The 27,236-nt window shown below is 52.0% G+C and overlaps 10 protein-coding genes across 10 annotated transcripts; 4 read left to right on the forward strand and 6 right to left on the reverse strand.

Moving 5' to 3' along the window:
* Positions 1-901: 901 nt before the first annotated feature.
* PtrM4_014030 (HepA, Superfamily II DNA-RNA helicase, SNF2 family) lies at positions 902-6,113 on the reverse strand (the record flags this gene model as incomplete). Its single annotated transcript, XM_001931322.2, has 4 exons — positions 902-1,059; positions 1,112-5,348; positions 5,411-5,668; positions 5,784-6,113. 4 exons carry the CDS (start codon positions 6,111-6,113, stop codon positions 902-904), a joined length of 4,983 nt encoding a protein of 1,660 aa, XP_001931357.2.
* Positions 6,114-7,256: 1,143 nt separating this feature from the next.
* Positions 7,257-8,390, forward strand: PtrM4_014040 (ribosome biogenesis protein BRX1; the record flags this gene model as incomplete). Its single annotated transcript, XM_001931323.2, has 4 exons — positions 7,257-7,346; positions 7,402-7,460; positions 7,511-7,578; positions 7,678-8,390. 4 exons carry the CDS (start codon positions 7,257-7,259, stop codon positions 8,388-8,390), a joined length of 930 nt encoding a protein of 309 aa, XP_001931358.1.
* Positions 8,391-8,626: 236 nt separating this feature from the next.
* PtrM4_014050 (uncharacterized protein) lies at positions 8,627-9,451 on the reverse strand (the record flags this gene model as incomplete). The annotated part of the gene is made up of 1 exon (XM_001931324.1): positions 8,627-9,451. The coding sequence occupies one exon, from the start codon at positions 9,449-9,451 to the stop codon at positions 8,627-8,629; it is 825 nt and encodes a 274-aa protein (XP_001931359.1).
* Positions 9,452-10,071: 620 nt separating this feature from the next.
* On the forward strand, positions 10,072-11,148 carry PtrM4_014060 (Herpes-BLLF1 multi-domain protein; the record flags this gene model as incomplete). Its single annotated transcript, XM_001931325.2, has 1 exon — positions 10,072-11,148. The coding sequence occupies one exon, from the start codon at positions 10,072-10,074 to the stop codon at positions 11,146-11,148; it is 1,077 nt and encodes a 358-aa protein (XP_001931360.1).
* Positions 11,149-11,549: 401 nt separating this feature from the next.
* On the reverse strand, positions 11,550-16,759 carry PtrM4_014070 (MACRO domain containing protein 1; the record flags this gene model as incomplete). Its single annotated transcript, XM_066103125.1, has 4 exons — positions 11,550-15,376; positions 15,453-16,233; positions 16,314-16,423; positions 16,474-16,759. 4 exons carry the CDS (start codon positions 16,757-16,759, stop codon positions 11,550-11,552), a joined length of 5,004 nt encoding a protein of 1,667 aa, XP_065965327.1.
* A 94-nt stretch (positions 16,760-16,853) lies between these two features.
* On the reverse strand, positions 16,854-17,185 carry PtrM4_014080 (uncharacterized protein; the record flags this gene model as incomplete). The annotated part of the gene is made up of 2 exons (XM_066103126.1): positions 16,854-16,860; positions 16,893-17,185. The coding sequence occupies 2 exons, from the start codon at positions 17,183-17,185 to the stop codon at positions 16,854-16,856; spliced, it is 300 nt and encodes a 99-aa protein (XP_065965328.1).
* A 474-nt stretch (positions 17,186-17,659) lies between these two features.
* Positions 17,660-19,502, forward strand: PtrM4_014090 (uncharacterized protein; the record flags this gene model as incomplete). The annotated part of the gene is made up of 3 exons (XM_066103127.1): positions 17,660-17,717; positions 17,770-18,098; positions 18,153-19,502. The coding sequence occupies 3 exons, from the start codon at positions 17,660-17,662 to the stop codon at positions 19,500-19,502; spliced, it is 1,737 nt and encodes a 578-aa protein (XP_065965329.1).
* Positions 19,503-21,497: 1,995 nt separating this feature from the next.
* On the forward strand, positions 21,498-23,157 carry PtrM4_014100 (SMI1, Protein involved in beta-1,3-glucan synthesis; the record flags this gene model as incomplete). Its single annotated transcript, XM_066103128.1, has 2 exons — positions 21,498-21,508; positions 21,573-23,157. 2 exons carry the CDS (start codon positions 21,498-21,500, stop codon positions 23,155-23,157), a joined length of 1,596 nt encoding a protein of 531 aa, XP_065965330.1.
* Positions 23,158-24,996: 1,839 nt separating this feature from the next.
* On the reverse strand, positions 24,997-25,227 carry PtrM4_014110 (uncharacterized protein; the record flags this gene model as incomplete). The annotated part of the gene is made up of 1 exon (XM_066103129.1): positions 24,997-25,227. One exon carries the CDS (start codon positions 25,225-25,227, stop codon positions 24,997-24,999), a length of 231 nt encoding a protein of 76 aa, XP_065965331.1.
* A 989-nt stretch (positions 25,228-26,216) lies between these two features.
* PtrM4_014120 (uncharacterized protein) lies at positions 26,217-26,652 on the reverse strand (the record flags this gene model as incomplete). Its single annotated transcript, XM_066103130.1, has 2 exons — positions 26,217-26,387; positions 26,470-26,652. 2 exons carry the CDS (start codon positions 26,650-26,652, stop codon positions 26,217-26,219), a joined length of 354 nt encoding a protein of 117 aa, XP_065965332.1.
* Positions 26,653-27,236: the final 584 nt, after the last annotated feature.

Below are 27,236 nucleotides of genomic sequence, written 5' to 3' on the forward strand. Positions count from 1 at the left end.
AGCCAGCTCGTTGAAGGGGGCGAAGACGAAAGCAGGGTTTGGCGGAACTGTCAGCCAGCCAGGCCGATCCCCCCAATCAACTATGCCTTAGTGCCACCGCACCGGTGGGCAATCTTACATTTTAATTTTAGGCCTCTAGCCGTCTATGCGGTTGCGCTACTCTTTCTGTTTGGCATCGTCGACGTCGTTGCCCGCTGACAGTGACAGCATATTCCAAACACTTTTTTGCTTCTGCGCCGTGCATCGACTTCTTGGTACTGTCACAGATTGCCTAGGTAGACCCTCCTTGACATGCTGTGAGCCCGTCGTCGTTTGGGATGTTGCCTCGAGGTGCCGTCAGATCCGCTGGGCTCCGCCTCGGCCTTGCCCATCCCACCTTGCTCATCCCAACGCCTAGTCGTCCGAACCATGGGATCCCTATTACGGTGAGAGAAAGTACCACCGTATCGTGTACAACCCAGCCGATCATCATATCTGGGCGCATTACCTTGCTCGAGGACATGTGTCCTGTTCACGCATGCGACCGAACAAGTCACCGTCTCCAAACCGCCGTCTTTTGCGCGTCAAATTCATGTCATCAGCCCAAGCCACCCGCGAGTGCGAGCAGCAGGCGCGATCGTCGCTGGGGTTGCGGACCAACACAAGGATGAAACCAGGTACCGTGCACGTGCAAGTAACGTCTTCCCTACATTTTTGAACTCCCCTATCTATGCAAATGGAGCTACAAAGCAGCTCGCCGTGACAACCCTAACGCAGAGAGAAATTCCATAGTGTACACATGCAAGAACCCACTCCGTACAGAATATGCCCACAGGTCAACGGATCCCGTCGCAAATATTGAACCCGCTACTAGACCGAATTATAGAGATAAAAGGAAATATTGTTATCGTGTTACAGAAATCTAGACCTCTCCATCAGCGACTGCAAGACGCTGTTTGGCTGTCTTGGCTTTCTTGCTAAGCCCGCCTTTCTTGCGTTTGCCTCCTGCGGGAGTTTCCGTGGGAGCAATGGGTGTAGCTGCACCACTCGCCTTGGCGCTCTCGTCAAAGTGTCCTTCGCCTAGGAACTAGTTAGCATGTGCATCACCCAGTGACTGGAAGTGCCGGCTTACCTTCGTGGTACATGTCATCAAGGTTAGCCTCGGCCCGCTGCTTCTTCTTGCTGCGCTTCTTGCCTGGTGGAGCATTCTTCTCTTGCTCTGCCAGCTCTGCCTCCTTCTTCTCAATCTCTGCTGCCTGATCGTCGTCGACGAGCCACATAGCCATGTCTTTGGTCCTGTTCTCCCTGGATCGAGTGTTGAAGTCGACTCCGGCTCCTCCGCCTCCAGAAATGACAACGCGCTGCACTTCTTCCTTCTGTAGAGCACGTTTGCGGATACGCTCTTCGATAGTGCCACGAGTGATGAGACGGTAGACAGTGACCTGGCGCGTTTGACCGAGACGATGAGCACGGTCCATGGCTTGTGAATCGATGGTAGGGTTCCAGTCCGAATCGTAGAAGATGACCGTATCGGCAGATGTCAAGTTGATACCAAGACCACCAGCGCGAGTAGACAAGAGGAAGACAAAGATAGAGCGGTCGCTCTGGAAGTCCGCCACAGTATCGCGACGATCCTCGAGCTTGGTGGATCCATCCAGACGGCAGTACTTGTAGTTCCTGTACGTCAGATACTCCTCCATCAGGTCCATCATCCTAGTCATCTGGAAGTACAGCAGGACACGATGATCGTTGGCCTTGAGCTCCTTCAGCAGTGCGTCTAGTTGAGCTAGCTTGCCAGAGTCGGTGACGAAGCGTGACATTGATGGAGCCTCGATGTGCGTGAAGCGTGTTCGCTCGTTGGTGGGTTGAGGAAGCTTGTTGCAAACAGTCAGCGCAGCGCTTTCCGTCTTGGCTTCCAACATGGTGTGCTCAGATGCTTCAGAAACACCGTATAGCGCATTCCTGATGGGGCCGTTGAAGTAGATGCTCTGCTTTTCGGTGATGACACCCTGGCTGGCACAGTACAGTTCGACTGGAGGTGCTGATGCCTTTGGCTTGGCACAAGGCTCAATGACGTTCAGGCCCGTCTTTTCAAACGCAGACCGGGCAACATTGAAAAGGTTATGCATGTGTCCTTCTGTTGCGACTTCGACCAAAGGCAGACGATCCTGGCGATCGACAATGTTGAGCATCGAATGCTTCGGCTCCCACTTGCCGTTGTCATCACTGTACAGTACGTTGAAGCGTCCAACCCGGTTTGGCTTCTGCCCAGCAGCAAGAGCTCGCTGGAAAAGACCGCTCCTGGCAACCTTGGAGGCCTCGCTAGCTGACAGGTCGGAGAAACGGAGCCAAGAGAATGCTCCAGCTTCTCGAGCGGATAGTTCAATGTTGTCTGGGCTCCATACGTTCATCAAGTTGTCAAGGTAGTGTCCTTTGAAGCCAGCCTTCTGATTGTCGGGACCCGCAAGCTCTAGCCGGCCACCCTCACGACCAATAAGTCGCGGTAAGGGGTATTCAATCAAGTTTCGCGTGGAGTATCCGACTCGAACATTCTGGCCTTCGCGGAGGAACGATGCAGTCTCGGCAAACGAAGCGAACGAGAAAGGAGACCATGTGTCGGCGCGCTCAAACAAGTCAGGATGGTTGCAAACCTTCCTGAACTGCATGACCAAGTTCATCAGAGTTGCACTGTCTTGCTCGTCTCCGACTGCCTTCTCGACCAAATCCATAATGTTGATCTTCGCACGGAGATTGGCGTAGTATGCGCGCTGTCGGTAGGTCAGATCGCAGTAGACGTCCAACTCGATCTTGTCTCCAAGTTCCTTCTGTACATGCTTCTTGACACGTCGTAACATGAATGGCTTCAGAATCATGTGAAGTCGCCTCAGCTGGTCCTCATTGAGCTTCGTGTTACTCTGCGCGTGGCTCTCAATATCCTTGGAGAACCATTCGCTAAACTCGTCGTGAGAATCGAATAAGCTAGGCATAATGAAATGAAGAAGGGCCCAAAGTTCTTGCATGTTGTTCTGAATCGGTGTACCTGTCAGGAGCAGTCGGTTACGCGAATGGAACCCAAGCAAACTCTTCCAACGAGAACTCTGGGAGGATTTGATAGCCTGTGCCTCATCGAGAATCATGTACTGCCAGCGCATCTTCTGGAAGTACTGAGCATCTTGAACAACCAGTTGGTACGAAGAGACCACGACGTGAAAGGGCGAATCGCGAGTGTATGTGACGTGTTTTCGATCCCAGAGCTTACGCAAGATCTTACGATCCTTGGCAGTACCCCAGTATGGGATGACGTTGAGGTCTGGAACGAATCTGGTGATTTCTTGTTGCCAGTTGTGCAGTGTTGATGCTGGAGCAATCACAAGGAAAGGTCCCCAGATATTGTACCTCTCGGCGAGATAGGCCATGACGGATATAGACTGGACAGTCTTTCCAAGACCCATCTCGTCGGCTAGGATACCGTTGATACCTTGCTCATACAGGTTGACCAGCCAGTTGAGACCTTTGAGTTGATATTCCTTGAGAGTACAGTTGAGCAGGCCGGGTTGAGGGATCCAGTCTTCCTTGTTCTGAAGTCCAGACGGGTTTTGGAAGTTCATTTCTCCATCATCCTCGTCATCGCCAGATTTGTTGAAGGCACGAGCCCGATCTTGTGCCTGCTGAATAGCGTGTTGGGCGTTCGCCATGGCAGCGGCGTTGAGAGCGCTCTCGTCTTCGTTGTCAAAGTCGAGGTCCTCAAAATTTGTGACCTTGGCAGTTCCGTCTGTTGGCATATCACCAACATCAAGACCAGACTTGTGGGATTCTTGCGGAGCGGCAGCGGCGGCATCAGTGTCGTCGGTGGATCTTTCGATCTCGTCTGTCCTGGCCTTCTTGCCGATGAAATGCGAGTAGAGTTCCGTCTGCGAGATGAGAAAGTTCAACTTGCGCTTCTGTCGATTTGCTTCCCGATCGGCCTCGGCCTTCTTCGCATTCTCCAGCTCCTGACGCTCTGCATTCTTCCGTGACTCGCGTTCGTCACGCTCGTTCCTCTTCCAGAATGCAAGCATCTCGCGCATGCCTCGCTTGGCCCTAGCCTGTGTGTCCTTTTGGTTCTTGTTGGTACGCATTTGCCACCTGCGAGCCTCCTTGGCGGCGAGTTGAGCAGTCTTGCGGAGGTTTGACTGTTTTGTAGACAGCGAGTTCTCCTTGATGCGGACGACCTTGGGGATATCTTTCCGAGCCAGATCCTTGACGATCTGCTGGTAAAGGTTGCGGTACACAGACGAGTCGTAGGAGGTGAGGACAACGGGACCTAGGTCTTCCGTAAAGCTGCGGCCTCGTAGGGAGTCGAGGCGTGCTTCCTCGCGCGGCGCAATCATGGGTAGATCATCGCCACGGTCAATAGCAGCCTGACCTGCAGCCGCGGCGTCCTTCTCTGCTTGCTTTTGTTCCTTGCTCTTCTTAAGACGGCCGGTACCACGATTGCCCTTGCGCTTTCCACCTACAACGTCGTCGGAGGCCTGGAATGAGCTCATGGTGCCGCCCTCCATGTTTGGTCCGTGGGGAGTGACTTCGCGGATGTCCTTGCTGGGGGCGTTGCCCTGCAGGAGTTGACTGGTAGTCTTCGCCTTTCGCTCCGCTTTCTGTGCAGCCAACAAGTGACGCTCTTTCTCCTCCTCGTTTTCAGCTTGGCCAGCCTTTGCCAGAGCTTCGGCCCGCTTGGCTTCCTCGTTCTGGATCGTCTTCTCTCGTCTCCGCTTCCGCTGCATGTCCTTCTTGCGCTCCTTCTCTTCAGCAATCTCCTGGCTCTGAACCTGCTGCCAGGCATCGCCCTCGTGCTCCACATTGTACGAGTGCTTAGCATAGTCACGATGGGCAGCAGAGACATCCTGGAAGCGGATCAGAGTTGCAGTCCGCCGTCGCTTGCGCTTGCTTGCTTCGGCAGCAGCAACTTCGAGAACGCGCTTTTGGCTCCGCTTCTTGTAGTCGTCGAACTCGTGCGGGGTACCTGAGTCGTCCAGATCGGTCATTTTCCTGGTCTCGATGTTTGCGAGTTCAGCCTCGACCTCGGCTTCGTCGGGCGCAGGCAACGAACGGGTCGCAGACAGCTGTGCGGATTGCACGGTGCTGGCAACTGGTACGACGTCGTATACTCGCGGCAGGTAGCCATTCTCGTGCGGAGGCAGGTCAGTGGGCGCTGGAGATGCCATGGCCTCTTGCTTGACGAAGTGTTGATTGGGCAAAGGCTTGGTTGATCGGAATGGGTCGACGATGACGGTCGTCGGGGGAGGCTGAGGCTTTTGGGAAGGCTCGTTGTCTGCACCAGAGGACATTATGCTCGAGAGCGACATGGGGTCCGCGCGTGTTGGCGGCGGTGCCTATTGTGGTGGTGGTGAGCAAGCGTGGTGGTGAAGGAGTTTGCAAAAGCGGCTTCACTTACCTCATCCTTGATGGATGTTCTCCTGGAGTAACTCGGCGGCGGTGGCTGGACAGCGCCGCGGTTCATTGACTGATATACCGATGGCGAGACGGGCGAGTGCGACATTGCCTCCATTCCGCCAGTGTGTTGGTGCTGCGAGATGGGGCGCTGCAACGGCGAGTGGTGCGCGTACGAGGTGGTGACGGGCGATTGATAGACTTTGTCGTAGGGGCTGTGTGCAGGGCGAGAGTCTGGATACGCGTGAGGATCCCGAGCCTGCTAGGGTAAGAAGTTAGCGGCGTATCCCTGAATAAGGAGGGTTTGCAGAGCACACGGCTGCGATGGCCATGGGCGATGGCGGCATGCGTGATGGGCTTGGAGCATGTGGACGCACCTGTGCAGGATATTGGGGGTCGTAACGCGCCGGGTCCCGAGCTAGGCCACGGTCGCCATTGTCTGAAGTCGGGTCGTAATACCTAGACGTGTCGCGGGAATAGAGGGCCGTGCTGATGGGCGGCAGCTCGGTGTTGTTTGGGGATTGGGGAGGTTGATGGGGGTGCAAGTTGGCGTGGTGGAGAGGCAAGGGCGCCGGTGTATTTGGCGAATGATGTTGGTATGGTTGGCTTGCTGATCTATGGTAAGCTGGAGTAGGTTCCCCTTGGTGCCCTGGCGGATTTCTTCCTCCTCGCGAATGCTCCCCATCATCGACCGGATCGCGATACATCAGAACGGCGCGTACGGGTGACTGCACTGGCGCTCTGCCTTACTCCATGGGCAACTCGCAGCGGGCTCTGGCTGGAGGGCGCGCCGGTAGCGGCTTCTGGGCTTTGCGGCGACACGAACGGGTGCGCCTTGGGCGCGTGTGCCGTCGGCAGCGGTCGTCCTGCGACTGGCGACTCGGGATGCGAACAGCGAGCAGCGGCGACGGATGAGTCGGCCGAGATGGAATGGGTTATGTTTTGGGGGAGATGGAGCGGCGCTGTTTGGATCACACAGGCAACAAGGGCTGGCAGCTCAAGGTCAGCTCGCTGCTTAGTGCGGCAGCGCCAACTTTGCTCGACGAACAGGTCCGGACGTGATGGACGAGGCGCGATGAGGTTGGATGTCGAGGCTGCGATCAGCTATGCGACATTCGTATCAAGGCACGGGGGGCTGCGGAGCGCGGGAGCGAGGTAGATGATGATGGTGGCATTACTCGGGCGCCATCCATTGCGACCTGCTCCGCTACTGGGCGCTTCTCTTAACAAAGCACCTGAACCCCATCTCTCGTAGAAGCAGCATACACACGCCCAGATGGTGCATCAGCCAATAATTTGCCTGCACACGAGCGGCCCCATGCAGCCTGCAACAGTGCAGCGTCTTTGCATCGACGTCGACTTGACTTGATATGCCCACCTGCACTGCTGCTTGCTGCTTGCTGACTGTGAACCCGCGTGGCGCCTGTTTTATTTCCCTTTTCCAACCCACGTTCCAGTCTTCTTCGCTGCTCCGCCCGGGTTGAGGCGTTGGCAGCTTCGGCTAATCTACCACGAGTCTATGGACCACATGCACCCTACTCTCAGTACACCCTACATGTACCTGGGTACACTCTTGTCTCCATCTAACATCATGTCTGCTTTATCATTGTCTCGTCATCCCCAATCCAACACGAAACCAACCGGCCAGCACCTGTTGGGGCCTGCAAAGCCCCAATTGGGTGACGCCTGCCACCGACACGGTGACGGAAGGAAGGAACAACCCATGTCGGTGGGTCGTAGCGCGGTCCAAGCGCAGATCACGCTAAAACTCTGGGCGGCTTCAATTCTCGAACTTTTTTGCAGAGGCGCATCCACCCCGTGAGCTGCAGCAACAACTCTCCATCATCGCCATGGCTTCCGTATACAAGACACTATCTGGCGCCGAAAAGGACGAGAGGGAGACGGGCGAGAAGAGGAACAAGCAGCGTGTCCTGATTCTGGTACTTTTTTTTTTTAGTCTTGCGCGGACACTGGCCTCATGCTAACAAATCGCAGAGTTCAAGAGGTGTCACATTCCGACACCGACATCTGCTACAAGATCTGTACTCTTTGATGTGAGCGCTTCTACTTTGCTGCGTAAAGTCACCCGCTGACCCTACAAAAGGCCCCATAGTCGGAAAGAAGCCAAACTCGATACCAAGACCAAGCTCTACCAGCTCAACGAACTAGCAGGTACGATTACCTCTGATTTCTATTTATTCTGTCTTTTTCGACCAAAATCGCTGTCTTCACTTTCCATCCACTCCCAACTTCTAGTGCTAACAATGCCAGAACTCTACAACTGCAACAATGTCCTCTTCTTCGAGGCTCGCAAAGGCAAGGATCTCTACTGCTGGATGTCCAAACCTCCTAATGGCCCCACCGTGAAAATGCACCTGCAAAACCTGCACACCATGGAAGAGCTCAACTTCATCGGCAACTGCCTCAAGGGATCGCGGCCAGTGCTTTCTTTTGACGCAGCATTCGACAAGCAGGCTCATTTGCGCGTCATCAAGGAACTTTTCACTCAGATCTTCGGCGTCCCAAAGACCAGCAGAAAAGTAAAGCCATTTGTGGACCACGTCATGGGTTTCACCGTTGCCGACGGCAAGATCTGGATCCGCGTGTACCAAATCAACGAGAGCGAGCCTGGCAAGAAGAAGCCTGTGGATGGTGAAGAGATGGACGTCGATGAGCCCGCGCCGAAGAAGAAGGGAAAGACCGAGTTCGATGTCAGCCTTGTCGAAATCGGGCCGCGCTTTGTGCTCACGCCCATCGTTATCCAAGAGTCCAGTTTTGGAGGCCCCATCATCTACGAGAACAAGGAGTTCGTCTCGCCTAACCAGATCCGATCCGACTTGAGAAAGTCAAAGGCAAGCAGATTCAACAGGCGCACTGATGCGCAGAGAGATACTTTGCTCAAGCACCAGGATTTGGGTCTTACGTCGCAAGGCGGTCGCAAGAAAGAAAAGGACCCGCTGAGCGACCAGGTCTTGTTTGCATAGATTTCATGTTGTTCTATACTCTGCGAGGGAAAAAGTACGGCGTTTTGGGCTGCATTGACAGGGGACCGGCGTCAACTTGTTAAGCCAGGCACATGCCTGCATATAGCGATATACCCAAAAGCTATTGACTAATGGGTAGCTGCTCTGAGCGTAACTCTTATCTTGAGTTTGAGCATCCTCAAAGCATGTCTTCTCTTGATCTAGCCCCATGTACGCCCTTGGACCCCCAGTATCCTTTACCATTCTCTCTGTGCACCCAAACTCTTCTCCAGATCCTCTTTGTACTCACTACTAACACCACTAACAACCGTATTTCGGACCCCATACAGCGCCCTAAAAGGATCCAGCACCAGCTGTGTTTGTGCAAAATTATTACTATCCTGTACCCGATGTATTCTGCCACTGGGAAATCTCACTCGACTAATCGCACCGTCTATCAGATGTATGTGTAAACGATGCAATTCCGGCGCGACGACCATCAAGTCTACCAGCTCCCGGACCTTGCCCCGTATACCGGCCGGTAAGCCTCGCCCACCGCAATTGTACTTGATCATACCCGTATAATCATCCACCGACTCCACGTTTATGATGTAGTTCCTGATCCGCAGAAGATTCCTCTGCGAGAAGTGATTCAAGAACTGATACGTCCGATTTGGCGTCAGGTTATTAGCCGTTCGCCACCGGTACCGAAAGTTGATGGCGTCGAACTTGACATCAACCACAAAGGTGTTGTCTCCATACAGCATGTCCACTGCCTCTTCGTGCACTTGCCGCGACACAGCTAGCAGGTTTGTGCTTCCTCGACGCCAGACAATGTCGTTGCCTGTTTCGCGATCCGTCCTCGGTAACGTTCGTTGCATGCACCAGACCCCATCGCCGTTCTTCTGCCGGACGCAAGTCAGATTATACTCGGACTTTGGGGGTGGGTCTACGGAGCGCTGCAAACGCACATCGATGGTAGTCGTGTGGGGGAGGACAAGGCCGTAGATAAGCTGACGGAGCTCGATAGGGAGGCGGAGGAGCGCCGATTGCTGCTCTGGTGCCGAGTTGGAATGCTGCATCACGACAACAAAGACTACTAGCCAACCAGCGACAATGGACGATGAGGCTATTCACGACTTGTTGCGGCATGCGTCGCCGGCATTGAAGCCCCTCGGTGGTCCCGCCTCCACGCCGATTGGCTATCCCGCAATACGGGACGCAGTAGCCCCTTGGCGCTATCAACTCCATAGTCGTGACGACAGATGCCTCCTTTCCGTCCTGAACCACCAACAATGACATCTATCACGAAAGACAGCTCGTCGGAGCTTGCAGTTAGCTGCGCGATGTCTTCACAGAATGTTGTCGCATTTTCTACGTATAGCCCCAACGGAGGGGTCCGATCTATCTAAACCACGAGATACGTGTCGGTGTCGAAGCGAAATAGCTACACGCCGAGTGATCTTTTGATCACACTGAACATTAGTGAAGAGGGCAGAAGCGACATACGACCTTTGCCATTGAAGTGTTTCCAGCCCAGTATTGACGGAACGAGCGGACACATACACAAACTTGTAAACTCATAAGTGAGTACTGTCCATGTCAACGACAACGTCTCGTGTGTCTGTACACTACGCAATGCTGACTATGCATCCATTAGCCAAAAAGAAACACTCATCCAAATCCTACAATCGAACTCAAGATGTTGTTCGAAGACCTCGCAACAGAGCTCGTTGTACATGTGTTTCTATCCTGCAATTCAGTCACCGATGTCACGGCGCTATCATCGACCTGCCGCCGCTTCCGCAACATCTACTCCTCATCCCAGAAACTCCCCATACTCGAGATCGCAGCAGAAACGCAGCTCGGGCCTCTGGAAGACCTAAACCAACTCCTCACTCACAATGCCAGTCAACCGGCACATATCGTTCGCTCCGTCCCATTCTCCCTCGCCCTTCTCAAGCAAATTGTCCAGCACGGGCGCGTCGCCGAGAAGTGGTGCGATATATACCCATTCAAGAAGTGGAAGCACAACTTTGAAAGCCGCCGTCTACTGACGGCCGAGGAGCGATACCGTGTGCGACGCGCCATCTATCGCTCTTGGCTCTACTCCCGCGCCTTCCACAACCGCGATCATCCACGCGAATTCCGCGCAGCACGTCTCGTCCTACTCAAACGTGCGGCGCTCCTGCACAACTGGAGTACCTGGGAACTTGCCGAAATTGCCGATGTGCACTCCGTCATCCGGGAGGTCGTACAAACCAACGTCTGCCCCTCCAACAACACCATTACACGAAAGTTCAAGAAACGACATCCGGGTAACGAGCACTCCCTCCTCTTCAATATTCATCTCAATTACCCGCCAACAGCCCCACAAGCCTTCAACCCGTTCACCCCGAACCCGCTTACCACTGACTTCCACAACACACCAACTTACACTTCACGCTACGCCTCGTCCAAATACTCGCTGCACCACGAAGTCGGCGCTGAGGGCTGGGGCGACGATATACCCCACTATTACGTCATAGAGGACTACATGAAGCTCGACCCGGCTCAGATATTGTATCTTAAAGAACACGCGCCGCTGAAAAGTATGGTGGAGAGCTATGTCAGGAGTCTATGCCCGGAATATGATTGGTTCACTAATAATGGGGAGACGTGGGTTCAGACGCTGGAGTTTGTGCTCGAGGAGCGTGGAGAGGATGTAGGAGACTTTATGGGGGCTATTGCGGATGGGGAGTTGGGTGTTGCTGTGTGTGAGATGCAGGTGGCGGGGTAGATTGGAGTTTCCATATCTGTGTCTCTGTTGTTCTAACTACTTCACTTCGCACGGCATATATACGTATCTCGAAGGTTGAGGGAAACTTTATCCGTGTGCTTCCACATGATCATCCAACAACTACAAATTTTCAGAAGGCCTTCATGTTACTTGCACGTTGAAACACTATGTTTCCGTCTCTTCTACTACTATACACCTCCGACTCTATGTTATATGACAAACCTCATCTCATGCGTATATCCCAAATTACAATGCGAAGCTAACAGCCCCCAAAGGGATTTGAAAAAAAAACGATTACTCATCTCTCAGCACAACTTCAGCACTCTCATTCGCTTCCGTCGCTCCCTCTTCCTCAACAAGACACTATGGAGAGCCACCGAAACCTCCACTTCCAGCCCAATCTACTCCCCATCGCGCAAACCAACAAGCTTCGTCGTAGCAGCCCACCAAAAAGGATCCCCCTCATTTTCCACCAACCCCTCATCTCTCAACCGCTGCAGCGCTAGCATAACCACCGTAATCGGAATTGCCAGCCTCGCCGCCAGATTGGACATTGGCATTCTTCCTCCCTTCATCTCCTTTAGATACGTCCGTATGCGCACATAGGGCGATATCGCCGGATTGGTGTTTGAATTCCCGTTTCCTCCCTCACTTTCCTTGTTGTTCTCGATGACAGCGTGGATGATCTTGTCTACATCGTGTACGGCGTCACTGGCTGTGAGAGAGACCGCCCACGTTTCCGCGTCGGAAGGGCGGTATTCGGAGTCGGATGGACGATAAATCAGGCCCATTGCTGAGAGGTATCTGATTGCAGGCCATATTCGTCGAGTCGGTACTTGGAGAGCGGCAGCGAGTTGACGCACGGTTTGGCCCTGTCGTTCTAGCGGCGTGCGGGACATGTGCACCATGTATGACATGATGGATTCAGCTAGAGCAGGATCAAGCTCGGGTTTCGTTTCTGATTCTGGTGCGAGTGCGTCTTCGTGCTCAGTTTCTGAGAGGCTGTGACATTCCATGAAGTGATGGAGCCTAGCGGCACTGCTTTGGAATACTTTGTCGCACTGGAAGTCTGGGCAGAGATAAGAATTGGTTACCGTGGGTTCTTTTTCTACGGGTTTGTCTTGTGTCTGGGTATTCGCCCCAATGTTTACAACTTCTTCTGCATTTGCGTATGTTGGAGTCGAATGGGGGCGATCATCTTCGTTTTCTGCTGAATCCTTGGCATCTTTTGGGGTGACTGACACACTTACACTGGGTACCTGGGGATCGGAATCGAGCTGATGCATGGTCTGAGGTGTGTGAGATGATTCTGTCCATTTCATAAGCTTTTCAGCTAGAGCAGGATCAAGTTTAGACTCCCTGGATTCGACTGATCGATTCTCCTGTAATATAGGATGATCAGTGACCTGTTGTGAGATTACCCACGTATCTTTGTCGAGAGTATTGTGGACAGCCCCGTATTTGGCTAGTCGAATGAGAGCAGGAGTGACGTCTTCTTGGTCAGCTCCCAGTGCAGCAGCAATCTCTTTGATGTGTTGGCCTATGTACGACCCAGGTCGCACTTTCAGATCATCGGTGAGGTATGCCAGAATCCGTGTAGGTAGTGACAGCGATTCGACAAATGGCTTGCCTTGCTCTCCGTCCCGAGTGCTCTTCTCGACCGTCTGAAGTAAGATCAGTGAAATTGGAAACATATCAGCCGGTATGTTTAGTTTATCGCGCTTGCCGTTTCTAGCTCCACTGCTGTAGACGTCTTCGTCTGGTGACATTTGCAGGTAATGGACAACGGCTTGGGCCAGACGGTAGCCTTTCTTGCATAGTCCTTGCTCTATCTCGTACAATCCCGATATGTCTTTGCAGTCAATGCAGCTTCGAGCGTGTGACTCAAATCGTATCAGTGCCTCTTCCTCATCGCTGTTAATCGATCGCCAAGTTTCTGATTGATTGCCAAGTCGGACTACGTGATGCTCTCCGCTTAGAGAGGCTAATAGAGATACAGGGTCTGTAGATGTTCGTTTGGGAGACGATGGATCTCCCTGAATATCCGGAGGCTGCATAGTAAACTGTACTGGAGTATAGGCATTATGTTGTGGTAGTGGAAAATAAACCGGCAAAAGGCTCTTGTAGACAAACTCGTCGTTCGAAGAATAGACCACAAATATGATCTTTTCCAGTGTATTATTCGGATCCGCTGATTCCAAGAATCGCTTGACTTCTTCCATGGCCAAAGATGCGCAGTCGCGCCGTGGGTAATTTAGCCTGCCAGTTCCGATGCTAGGTATTGCGATCGAGGTTGCTTTCAATAGCACGGCTGTGTGCAAAATCTCTCGGTATATGTTTCGTAAGATGCCCTTGTTGCTTTTACTGAATTGTTCGGGAGGTATGGCATGTAGGATGTGTTTCGCTGGAAGAAGGTATCCAGGGGTTACTTTGACATCGCCTTCGTTGCATGTGCCGAACTTCTTGATTTGCTCCATCAGTTCGGGACCACCCTTTTTGAAGACGCTGCGATCCAAAACACCCATGCCGAGAAAGGAGCTGTCAGTTGAATTAACCATGATGTCAACCTCGAGCTTCATAATATCTTCCCTGACCAAACAAACCATGTGGTTGAAGGTTTCGGATGGGTGCGCCAGCGTAGGCTTAGCTTCGAGGTCTCCAATCCGGAATAGTCTGGCCACTGAAGGTATTTGCTGTAATCCGATAACGTTCCGATGACGAGAGGAAGCATTCTCCTGTTGGTATTGTTGAGAAAACAATATATCGTCTGAATAATCACGCCCGTCTTTAGTATCTTGAGTCTGCCCCTTGGCCCCATATTCCTTCAGAATCTTCCGTACTTGACGCAATTTGAAGTCCTTGAACGTCTTCTTGTTCGGGGTTGTAGTCAAGCACTCTGCGAAAACATGGACATAGTTTAGGAACCGATCGAGGTCATGCCCATGTGCTACTCGCATTTGATTGTTGGTTTCACCCAGTATTCGTTGGTATACACGTTCGGTATTTTCTGTGTTCTTTGCTGTCTCAGTCATTTCTGCGATTGTACCACAGACGGATGTTGTAACCGAACAAAGCAACATGACATCATCGAAGTTTCGCGCTCTCTCCTGTGGCCTTGATATATAATCATAAATCGATGTGAGTGAGAACTCGGTCGAGCGGAGCGGTTCAAAGTAATCTGTCTTCATATTGGGAAATTCAGACCCAAATACTTCTTGGAGGCCTGTCACTGCCTTTTGTACTTGTGCACGTGAATCCAGTACCTGAGCTGCTGGCCGTGCTCCATCCACGGACAATTCGGCAGTCCTTGCTCTGTCTAAATCACCATGCGTTGGTGGAAAGAAGACTGGAAAGAAGCTCATGTAAGCCTTCTTATCGAAATCTGTTTTCACGCAAATAACAATGCGTTCCAGGCCGTGCTTGGGATGCGAATCGAGGTAGTCTCGAATTTCTTGTAGTGCTATACGTGCAGCGACGCGTGCAGGGAAGCCACATCCTCCAGTACCCAAGCAGGGAAAGGCGATTGTCTTTATCCCATGGTAAGTAGCCATTTCCAAAGCACTCTGATAGCAGCTGCTGAGGACTTTGAACTGATCGTAACCCTTTGACCAATTGTATTTCAGACCTGCGGCGTGTATAATCCAGGAACTTGGAAGATCGTGTCCTTGAGTAAGCCCCACTTGTCCAACCTTGATATCTGCTTTCAATTTTGCCTCTTCTGTAAGACCTGGCCCGGCAGCTTTGAAAATCGCGCTATGTAGCGTGTTATTAGCTGGCGACAGGCTCAGATCGGTAGGGGCGTTGTTAACAATGGCATCAACCTTTAGTCTCGTTAGGTCGTGATGTATGAACGAGATTAGTTGATTGTAGAAGACATTTGGCGCATAGCTCTGGTCGCGCTGTATAATCTGTCCAGTTATGTACAGGGAGCGCAGCGAAGGAATGTTAGCTACCGATATTATCTGATCTTTCCTTGAGCGCTTGATTTCTGGCGTGGACGCTTCTCTCCGCGATGAATGATTCTGGATATCAACGGATGGCTCGTCATCGGACCATGTATCACTAGGATCGCCTTCTTCTTCGTGAGATGTATTTAGCAGTTTTGGAATCATTTGTAGTCGATTTTGGCTCTCATCGGGAAGTTGCTGCAGGCTCTCTGTAGACAGCAAAGCATGACTGGGATTGACCATACGGAGAGAATCGGATGGCTCATCCAGCTGTAAAATACCTGTTGAGATGCGTCAGTTAGTAACTTCTCTATATAAAATGATTCTCTCATGCTGGTTAAGAGACCGTAGACGTACCATGTTCAGTTTCCTCACGGTCGTCGTGTTTATCGGTCGTTCGAGTGGGTAAAGAACTAGGTAAGTATTGTGAATTGGAGCTCCCACGGCTTGCAACACCGCTGGTGCCATCTTCATCGTCATCTCTACTGTGAGGTAAGGCGAAGGTTGCGATGCGCTCCAAATGATTTGCGATATGGCTATGGAAGTCACCAAGGCCTTCCATATCTGCTGGTGCATAGCAAATCGGGCACTGTTCTCTCATGTCTATTGTAGTAGTTTCTCCAACCTTGACGGCGGTCAATAGTTGGATCTCTGAGAAGCTATCGGGATGCTGGTGTCGAAAATGGTTCTCTAGTCCTGTTTGGGAGTTGTACATTGCTGCTGAATGTTCCGGGCATCTCCATACTTTTCGATGGCTCGCTTCGTGTTCAGCCCATTCTCGGCGACTGCGGAAAAGTTGTTCCGAGCTCTCACAGTCTGGGTAAGTACAGCAGTATGGTTGAAGGTCCTGCAACAAATGTGTTTTCCAAGCTCGGCTGTTACCGTACCTAGCCGGGCAAACAATCCAACAATATGGGCATTCAAAATCCTTTTCGCCATTTGCAGTTTGAGGGGGCGGCGGCAAACTGACTGCCTTTCCATGAAGGTCTTTCACGGTCACGGCGTAGCTTGTGACTGATTTGGTGTCCACTATATCATCCAGAGATTGATGGTGCTGTGTCGCCTCTGTCCCTGATAGAAAAGTCCTGCCAGTCTTTTGACTTGGTGCCTCTTGTCTTGTAGTGATAAGGGGTATTGCCTAGAGAAAAGATTAGCAAAGCTACAGCCTGGTGAACAAACATCTCGTGTTATGACAGTACGGAAGTGAGAAACGCATACTGGCTGAGCTTCTAAAGTATCATTTCGCGCCGTACCAGGCTCTTCTGCAGTGACAATTACGCCAGCTTGGAATAATTCGTCGCCAGTCGCGGCGCCTAGCTTGTCACGATCTAGACAGTTAGGTTGGGTAGTCTGGACCAACACGGCAAATCAAACTTACGTCGCTTCCAATATTTGAAGTTCCGTCTGCGCAAAGTGATGGATTTACTCAACCGTACAATTAGGAAATCTTTGTCCATTTCCTCATTGTTAGGGAATGACCGGCGTAAATCGGAAAGCAGCTCTTGAACGTGCTTCAAATCCAGCTCAGCATACATACTAAGAACATCAACGCCCGTTTCCGGATCTTTTTGCATGTAGGAAGATGCCTTGAGTGACCTTGAGCGTATGGATGGTGTCCTAATCCGGACACTGAGCTTATAGAGGTTGTCGATGATGTCAATCATATCTTCGAAGCGCACCTTCAACTCACTGTTGGGTTCGCCCTCGCCCTCATCCTCCTCATCCTCACTATAGAATCCATCGTCATCATCATCTTGTTTAGGCTCTGCTGTTCCGCCTTGGGCCTCGTAAGGTAACCGAACTCCGGAGACGACAGCATGGGATTCGTTGAGGTTGTGCTCGAGCTCGTGCAAAAGCTTGAGTGCGTTGTTGGATAACACTGGTGAGTCGCGCAGCCTATAGTCCAGCGAGCTATGACCTTTTTGCAAAGCTCCCAAATTGCCAGCCCACACCCTAAATCTTCCGATCTCATCTGCAAGCGCTTCGCCCTCTATTGAGCCCGTCCATTGACCCTGGCTCATGCTCAGGGCGTTGGTCAGATTCTGGAACGCACGTACGTTGATAGCTGTCGCGAGTCGCAATGAAGACATGATGAGGACTGGGTTTGTTGAGGAGTAACAACGCTATCGAGGTGGCCCCACTGGGTTGAGGCATTCTGTGTATTATTGTAGTCACCAGTAGGCAGTCCGCCCGAAATAATGGCGTCGCAGATAATGGTAGATATACCTAGGCGGCTGTAGCCTAGAGGCTGATAGCGAGCCGGAGTTGTGGTAGCTGTTGAGTGCATGTTGTGAGGCGATGCTAGCATATTTGCAGTTTGGTGGGGGGCGTAGTTCAGGCGGCAGTCGCACCTCTCCACTTCTTCGCTCGCCAGTTGACAAGCTCTTTTATTCTGCGCATTCTGACCTGGAAGGGACTGTGTGCTTTTTGGTTGAGTGTGATATCAGCTTGTGTGTCTGCCTCGAGATTCTGCCTCGGGTGTCGTTTATTCCTTCCTCTGTCCACTAATGACGCATCAATAACAACGCTCTGCATCTATCGATCTACTGTGAATAAGCACTACAATGAGCGGAATTGAGGTAGCTGGTCTTGTTTTGGGCTGTTTGCCGTTGATTATCCAAGGTGTGCTTTGGTGGGTGCGGAGTGTTCGACAACGAGCTAACTTGGATATCAGGCATAGAGACCTATAGAGAAGGACTCGATCCGATCAAAGGCTTCTTCGGAAGGAACAAAGAGCTCCCGGTTTTTATTAGAGATCTCCGAGCCCAATATGTGCACTACGACCAGAACATCCAAATGCTCTTTGGTTCCATCACGTCCGAGGCCGAATTTGCAATGATGATGGCCGATCCTGGCCTGTCGCAAGAGCTGTGGAAGAGTAAAGAGGCAGCGCTCCAGGACAAGCTCCGGATTTCATACAAGACTTACCAAGATACCATGGCGGATATTGAAAAGATAACGAAGCAAATCGCAAGTAGGCTAGAATTTGGGGCACCAGCTGAGGTAGGCACGTCTCATAGATGTATGCTCCTTGCATCGCACTCACGCTTCTCTTAGACACGAATTGATCTCGACGCGTTTCTCGCCACAAATTCCAAGAAGCTCAACGATGCTTTCGAATTCAGAAAGCGCGTTCGCTTCGGCATGAGCAAGAAGACAATAAAAGCACTTTTGGAAGAGCTAGATAAATGCAATAAGCAACTCGAAAGGCTTACCAAAAATAGCGAAAAGATCGAGACATATCACAAAGCGACAAAGCCTTCGTATGCCATGCGACTTCGAAAGCTGCAGCGATACGCCAAGACACTGCACGATTCGTTAACTGTATGCTGGTCCTGCTCATGCAGGGCTTCGCACAAGACGAGTCTTCAGCTCGAGCCCCGAGGAAGTGTCTTCGCTGCAAGAACACAGAAGAGAAGACCATCTTTAAAGATCAGCTTCAACGTTTCTTTTTCTACAATTGATCCCGAGGGCAGCGGTGTACCGTGGCAATTTCAGGCAGCCGAGATCTGCGTGGAGGACGAGGAGGATATGTGTCTTACGCCCATGGCATCCCCACGACTAAGCCTGACCAAGAGCGTCAGCTTTGGTTCGCTTCCTCCCTACGCGGTTCATGACCCTGCAAATAAGGCTCTACCTTCACATGAAGAAGTCAAGGACCTTTGTGCATCTATTCAGCAACTGCGCGACCGTGCATCCACTATCGGCTTCTCTCTAGACAACAAAAACAAATTACGAAGCGCATATTTGATCGACAGCACAGAAGCATACATTCCTACCTCGGAATCGGTATCGCTAGAAAGTCTTCTAGAACATCCGCCGCTTGTCAATGGGAGAAGATGCAAATTAAGTATGAAGGAAAGATATAGTCTGGCCCTAACGCTAGCATCGAGTGTTCTCTATCTGAATTCAACGCCATGGCTCGCTAGCGAATGGACTGCACGGGACATTCTTTTCCACCGAACTTCGAACACGTTGCGGCCAGTTGATATCGAGCGTCCATATCTCTGCCCAATGATGGATGAGTGCTCAAAGGGTGCACCTAATAGTCCGAATGCAGGAGCTTCCATCAACAAAGTTCTAAGTGCACTAGCTATATCACTCCTTGAGCTGTATTTTGGAACGACTGCCGAGAAGTACCGGATGCTGGAGATTGAGGGTGATGTAGCCGACCCTTGTACCGATCAGGACCCCCTGAAGCTCTGTGTTCTGGCGTATACCTGGATGTACAATGAGTCAGGCAACCTTTCTGCAGCTTTCCGCAATGCTGTCAGACATTGTATTCATGGTTTTAGCGAGCATGATGCAAATCTACAGGACGTGGACTTTCTTCAAGCGGCAGTGGAGAATATCGTATTGCCACTGCAAGAGGAATTCCATCATTTCCTAGGCAGGACAACAACCTGATAGTAGAACATTGCTCTAACACATGTACCTTGGACACAGTGTTATTTTATCCAAGTTACGTCGCTTTGGGCATATCCCGAAGCAGGCCACACTAGATGGACATTGTTATTTCTAGCGACAAAGGCCTCTAAGCGGGCTTTTGCGCGAATACAGAAGTTTAGAGCCAAAAGCCGCTTACTGAACGCACATCACTCGTATCCGGCCCACGCGACCGCGATACGATTGTGGGGTAAAACGAGGCTCACTAGTGCGGCAAATCTCCGACGTCAAACTAAACGACATGTAGGGACATGCTGTCAAAGTAGTTTGACGTATCGTTTGGTGAGGCAGAAGAATACATGTTTCCAGCGACAGTCACGGAAGCTATCTCGTGGTGCAGCAGATGAGTGGCGTACTGCACAGCCCCGCACCGATTCGGGCCGTGGGAGAAGAAAGCCTAGTTTGCCCCTGGGCAGTTGGCGGGGTACAAAGAGCTTAGGTCTGGTGGTACATGAAGACAAGGGGAAGTGAGTGGCGGCAGTGGCTGCCATGTCAATCTGAAAGATCATGGCCAGTACGGTGTACGGTAGTGGAGGTTCTTGGTTGCTGCAGGCTACGCACATTAGGCAATCTCAGCTGGCCAGCGTGTTTTGCCGATGATCAGGATACGTCATGAACCACGTAGTGTGCTGTGCTGACGGCATCATTGCCGGACATTAGTTGGGCCCTTTTTGGAATTATGGCGGAAATTGAACATGTACATAGCGTGGACCCATGTAGCTAGCGCTCGACGCGCATTCTCAGAGAAGATGCATTGATGGACTAGGTTAGTACAGGGAACGGTTTGTTTGGCAGCAAGTATGCCGTGGGGGTGGAGCTTGTAAGATGCAGCGCTTGAGCGGTGGTGCTCGAGGCTGTGCAGCGGCTCAGGGGGGAGGAAGCAGAAGTAAATGTTTTGCATGTGGTTTGCTTTTACGTTTCTGCTGAGTATGCGAAAGAGGGGTTGTGTTGTTTTTCAAGGTGATAGCGATAGCAATTGCAGGCCGAGTTTTGTGGTTCGGGTTTCGTTTTACAGTACACGGCCCAGAAGGAAGCAGCTCCCAACATTGGCATGCACCTCCTAACGGGGCAAGGGAGCGATAAGAAGCTAACAAGCGAAAAGTGGCTTCGGCAATGGACCTCGTTGGCGCGCAGTGCGACGCCGACACATCTGAAACAGGGCTACGGTTGGACGAACGGTGCGGAGATCAGGCGGCGAAAATGGGCTGCATGGCTGCATGGCTGCATGGCTGCAATCAGAAGAGAATTGGCCACGGCAAAAAGTGAGCAGCAGGTTTGACGCGCCCGCGAACGGGCTGAGCAGTGTGTTCGGTGGGTGGGTGGCAACGAGGATTTGCAGAGTGAGAGTGCAGTTCATGCGCTATTGATAGAAACTGATAGCCGGGCAGGGGTGGTGTCTACTTAGTTGACGATGATTTGCTTGTACTGTACGAGGTTGTCGTCTGCAGCACGTCGTTTGCAGGAGGTCATGTTATGCAGACAGACGAGACACAACAAGACGACCGACCACAACAGACGCAGACGGACTGACACATGGCAGCACTCGCACTCGCACTCGCACATACACACACACACACACAGACTCGCGCTCTCCTATTCAGCCCCTTTGTGCACTCATTCACCCAGACTTTGCGACTACTTGGTCGGGGCCGTGGGTGTGAATTGCGCATTTCAACGCCCGTCCAGCGACCCTAGGACCACCCTGGTCGTGCATTCCTTGGCGTGCCGGCACCCCTTAACGTCACCTTGTATCCGTTTTCTCGACTCCCAATTCAAGCTCCCGCCAACGCTTGACAATTGTTCTTACCACGACGGGCGCCCTTAGACTTTGCACCTTGCAACTTGCACCTGTAACCCGCCGACGCTCGCTGAAGCACCGGAACACTCTCTCCAGGCCGACAGCGCAGCGCGCACCCATACGCTCCTTTGCTGTTTCGCTCTCCCTCGCCCGACACCATGGCACAACAGTACGGCTCGACCCTCCTGGATCCCTCCCCGCTGCCCGCGCCCACATGGCTAACAGTGAGACAGAATCACGTCGTCCTTGAAGGACTTTTGGCACACAATGACCTCGTACGACCGACACGCCTCGCACGACTCCCCGTACCGGACTGGCCGTCACATCCCCATCCCCCAGAGCCGCCACGCCGCCCTCACCTCCATCACGGCCAGCGGCGCCGAGTCCCGCACCGACCTGCACTCGCCCTACCAGCACGACGAGCTTGCGACCAGCAATGGCTTCATCGGCTCGCCCCGGGGCCCAATGTCCCCCAGCTCGCCCTACTCGCCTGGTATGCGCGGCTCGCTGAGCCGCCAGACGACGCTGGACTCTGATGCCTTCGACAAAGGCGCCAATGGCCAGATTCAGATGCAGGACTTCAACGAGGGCCTGCCCCCGCCCCCACCCGTCTCCCACTCGTGGCGGCGCATTGACCGCTGGGTCGAAGACCACTACCAGGAGCTGTTTGACAACATGTGCGAGGGCTGCACCTCCAACGACGTCAACGAGCTGGAGCACGAGCTCGATGCTACGCTACCCATGGACATCCGCGAGTCATTGCAGGTCCACGATGGTCAGGAGCGTGGCGGTCTGCCTACCGGCGTCATTTTCGGCCTCATGCTGCTCGACTGTGAGGAAATTGTCATGGAGTGGCGGAACTGGCGGAAGGTCGCCGAGGAGTACCTCACCACAAAGGTCGACTACAGCTCCCCTCAAATCCCTGTCAAGGCCTTTGCTGGCTCCTCTACCGCCCCGCCCGTCGCCCAAGTTCAGTCCACGGGCAATCCGCTCTGGCGCCAAGATCTGCTTGCCCGCCAGGACTCACAGCCACCAAACGCCGTGCAAAAGGCCTACGCCCACCCTGCGTGGATCCCTCTGGCCCGCGACTGGGGAGGCAACTACCTCGCTACCGATCTCGCCCCGGGCCCTAATGGCACGTGGGGTCAAATCATCATCTTCGGCCGCGACTACGACTGCAAATACGTAGTCGCTCGCTCGTGGGGTGCTCTGCTCGCCATGGTTGCCGATGATTTTGCTTCCAAGGATGTACACATGGACGAGGAAACCGGCGAGCTCAAACTCCTCGCCTTCAAGCGCCAGAACGTAGAACCGCCCTACCTTGAAGTCCTGCGCTGGCGATGTGATCAGAAGCACGGCCGCCGACCACAGAACAAGAGGCGACCCAACAGTGGCTTGCGGGTCAACCCCAACGCCCCCGGCATGGTTGTTCCCAGCAGCACTGCGAGCAGCCCCTACCACAGCCCTGTCATGGTACCCGAAGACCGCGGCCGCACCCCCCATCGCTTGTCAAAACCACCAAAAGGCGTCAGCCCACGGGGCAAGCTTTCAAGCCCGCTAGCGCGCGTCGCTGAGGAAAACCCACAGCCCGCCCGCGTACAGCCCAACCTTGACTCAAAGGCTGCGACACCCGCCGAGAACCTCATCTCCGTCGACAACACCCCAAGACCAAGTGACGAGCTGCCTACTCCCCGCATGAGCATAGGCAGCGACAAGGAAAACAAGGATACCAAAGACACCACAAAGTCAGAGCGAGCGTCGCTCAAGAGTCCCGTTACTGCCAAGGAGGCAGAAGAACTCAAGACTGTCGAGATATAGGCATCTCGCAGTAATCGTTTCTCTTTCAATCACGCTTCCCATTGATGATCTACTATTAGAAGGAAACGGCCGAACACCTGGCAACCCAATACACACGATCGGAGTGCAGGCGTAGGGCGTGAACACGGGACAAAAGGTCGCAACCCACGGGTTGTGGCTTATGTTTGGCGTATTGGCAGTACCACCTTTCTTTTCCAAGCCAAGGACGTTTTCAACAATGCAAATCTACGTTTCTTCTCGCAACACACAAACTGTATCGACGTCCTGGATGACCTTTTTTTCTTACTTTCGGCCACTTTCCATACACCCAGGCGGCCTACGTACACACCATGCAGTTGGACATGCAACATCCGTTTAATCGCAAGACCCCCGGCCTTGTCGTCATCTGCATACCACCTGTAACAACAAATTTGTCTTCTTCTTTCTCCCTTATTCAGCTGCTTTCCCAAAAATGGGGAGTGGCCGCACTTGCGCGAAAACTCTTACTTCAACTTTTTCTTCTTCTTCTTCATGCAACTTAGCATGGCCGCGGTGGTGGGGTACGGACATCTGGGGAGGCTTGGAGAAACTACTACTGCACGGGATGGAGTTTATTACCTTTCACACTTTTTTCTCCATCGGTGAAAGGTGGGAGGTGGTGGGCTTTGATAGCTTTTTTTGGGTCTTCTTTGCGTGGGCTTTGGTGCACATGTGGTAATATATATATTTTATTGGCAGTTTGTGCGGTTGTCGGAGTGAGGAGAGAAAAGCGGGAACGGGTGGGTGTTGGTGATGCTGTTAAGGATCTTTTATTTGCATTGGCCTGGCGAATACGTAGGATTGAATTGAGACTGTTCAGAATTCAAGATGCTGTATAATGTGCGATGCTTTGTGAGATGAAAGATTACTGTGTTGGGTGGGGTAAGTAGGACACGACCGCACCTGCCCCTTTCGTGCGTCATCGCGGCACGGAAGGCAGGTACCCTTTTTGTTCTCATTTGATCGGACTACCTCTGCTTCTCTCAATAACTCCGCCGTTGCCCACTCACTTATCCATCGATTCAACACCCTACCATTATGATTTCATCACACAACGGCATCCATCCCGCGATTTCCTGTCTCACACCTACGTGACATGGAATACTTGACAGTGTGGGTCAGCACCTAATAGGCATGTCTGGCGCCTACAGTGGCGCATATTATTAGGTGCTTTATACGGAGTCGCGCAAGTGTGAGCGATAATGGAAGGATATGGAGATGGAGATGGAGGCGGAGAAAGAAGTAAAGACACTACTAGGTATGCTGCAGATATACAACAACACCGTTGGCACTTTACCTAGACAATTTGATAACCACATCCACCAAATCAACCCCTACCCTACCCTACTCGTCCCAATCCTCCTGCCCCTAGTTCATCCTATACCTGCACTCGTGTTTCCCAATCCGGAAAACCAACCCCGACCCCTCTGTTAAAGCGCCACGGTCCTTTTCGCAGCAGGCAGATTTCACCAAGGAATAACGCACATCTTCCAGCCGTTGACGTATGCATTGTCGGTAGCGCAATTAGTCTCGTAGTTTTTGTATTCGATTGGCAGGCTGTTGTATCGAATAACTTTCCTGTAACTACGAAACTCGGCTTGAGAACAGGATCCGCCAGGTCCGAGGTGTTTGCACTAACTCTATTAGAGGCCTGTTGGTTGGCTTTGCACTAAGTGCGTAAAGGGAAATAACGATAACTAGGAATGCATTCTGTTCGGTGGTTCTGATTGATTGTCTACGAACATAGCTGCTACGAAGGTATACCTAAGCTCTGCGCAAGGTGGGCCGAAGTCGGGCCGAAGTGTCAAGCAGCCGACGTCTCTACCGATACTCACGATCCGACAAGGCCACTAGTATGCTAGGATGGTACTTTCTCGCAATACCTACGCAGAGCGTATAGCCAGAATGATTCGGGCACCAACCATCCGGTGCGAATTGCGGATTCCCATAGGCTTGGATTCCACAGCAGGCATAATCTATTTGGTCGTCTGCGAACGCTTTCTCGGAAGCAAGGAGCAAGAAGAACATGCTGGAAGCGACGGTTAGCCTCATTTTGTTTGTGTGATTAGGTAGTGTTGGGTTGTGGACTAAGGACCCAAAGTCTCGGACGAGGTACCAGGCCCTTTTGAAGTTCGAACCAAATGACTCGTAAACAAAGGGGCCAAACCTCTATTAAGATGCTGTCAGTGTGTCGATAGATGACACGAACATCGGCGTTGCAGTTTTGGGTATCAAATCTAAGAATATACGGATGGTCAGCTAGATCCGGTAAGCCTAAAGATTAAATCCGAGAGTCACAGCGAGATGGGGATGATGTTGTCACCGCTAAACGAGTTGGATCCTCTTGAAGTCAGAACCTACGCCTTATCGATGATTGGGTCGAAAATATATGAAGACGCTGTCAGCATGTCGGCACGTGACAAGAATCTGGGCGGCAATGTTTTCGGCATCATATCTCGGAATACACGGATGAGTTGGTAAGCAGAGATGTCAACAAGCAAGTCAAGCTGGCTTGATTCTTATCGATTGCAGATCACAGACAATATAGAGGCTCGTGCACAGTGGCACGTCCCAGAGAATGGTCTGTGATCTGCAATCGATAAGAATCAAGCCAGCTTGACTTGCTTGTTGACATCTCTGTTGGTAAGCCGGTCAATTAGACGCAAAAGCCACAGTGACATGCGGATGATCTTTCCCCTACTACAACAGGCAAAGGCCGACTGGTAGGTACTACCAAGGTGAACGAAGAGGCGATGTGTCCAAGTTACAATCAAGCCATTGGCATGTTGGATGACATAAGAACGGGTGGTAGAATTTTGATCTTCATAAACCAACACGCGGAAAGATACACAAGCTAGGTTTGTATGTAATTTCGTCAGGAAATTGTGCAAGATGAGTACGCGTAAAGGCCTGCGCCCAAACATACATATATAGCAACCTACAAACCACTATCCCGTCCCTAACTTCAGTCACCCACCCGCGCCCTAACAACATTCTTCTGTAACGCCAGCGCCCAATATGCCGGAGGTAGTCTCATGGTATTAAAACCCAGACCCAGGTAAAAAGCACCCACTCTTGCCTGTGTAGCCCGGCACCCCGCCCGCGCATGGTGTACCGTTGCTTTCTTGTAAAGTGCGTCCCCTGTGCAGATAAATCCGGCCGGGATTTGGGAAACCGGGAGTCGGGCAACGCTGATTCTCAGGTTCCACGCACTGGATTTCTGTTAACATGGGTTGCTACTGCCAACGTTGTGTAACGGAAATGGTGATAGTAGTAGTAGGCAGCCAAACTTACGCAATATGTATTTTTGCCCCATCTGTCCTGGCACCAATTGGCGGGTGCACCGACGGGACCCGGAGCGGGTGGCCCGCAGCACGCGTCGACTGTGTGTACTGGATCTGGAGACTGCCGCGGCTTTATTGGGCTGGAAGCGAGGGCCAGGGCGAATATAGCGGGGGATGCGATGATGAGCCTCATTTTGTAGATTGTAGACGAGCAGCTGGGCTAGCGCAGGTTGGGTGGTTTGTAGTGTAGATGGAGTGCAGATAGGAAAAAGTATTTCTTTCATGGGCCGGCACCACCAGACCCTTTTATATCGTCATCAACACACACTGTTTTTCATCTCAAGCGAATCACATGGTTCAGACTGTATCAAAGCTTTGTTGGTCGATCCGATGACGCGGACATAAGCGGCGGAGGCTTGTTCGGTCTTATGTAGAGAAGTGTAGCACGAAGAATGACAAAGGTAAGTAAGCTTGAGATTATGTAACGATTGGATCCAGCCACCTTTCCATTTCCCATTATGGTCTTTATACTTTTTGTATTGGCTCTTGAGCATGAATTGGTAGGCGCGCTGCTTTTCCAAATACATAGTCGATGTTTTGTAATTGTAAAAACCCCTAGAATCCTCGAGAACAGAAAAGCTATGGTGTAATGATATTTACTGCATCCGATTACATAAGAGGCAAAATAAACAGGAGAGAGTAGAGAGCGAAAAAGTTCCTGTGATATTCCTTCTTGTGCATCTACATGCGTTACGGTGAGAAAAGAACTAGGCAATC

This window comes from Pyrenophora tritici-repentis, chromosome 1, assembly GCF_003171515.1.
Source record: "Pyrenophora tritici-repentis strain M4 chromosome 1, whole genome shotgun sequence".
NCBI lineage: Eukaryota > Fungi > Ascomycota > Dothideomycetes > Pleosporales > Pleosporaceae > Pyrenophora > Pyrenophora tritici-repentis.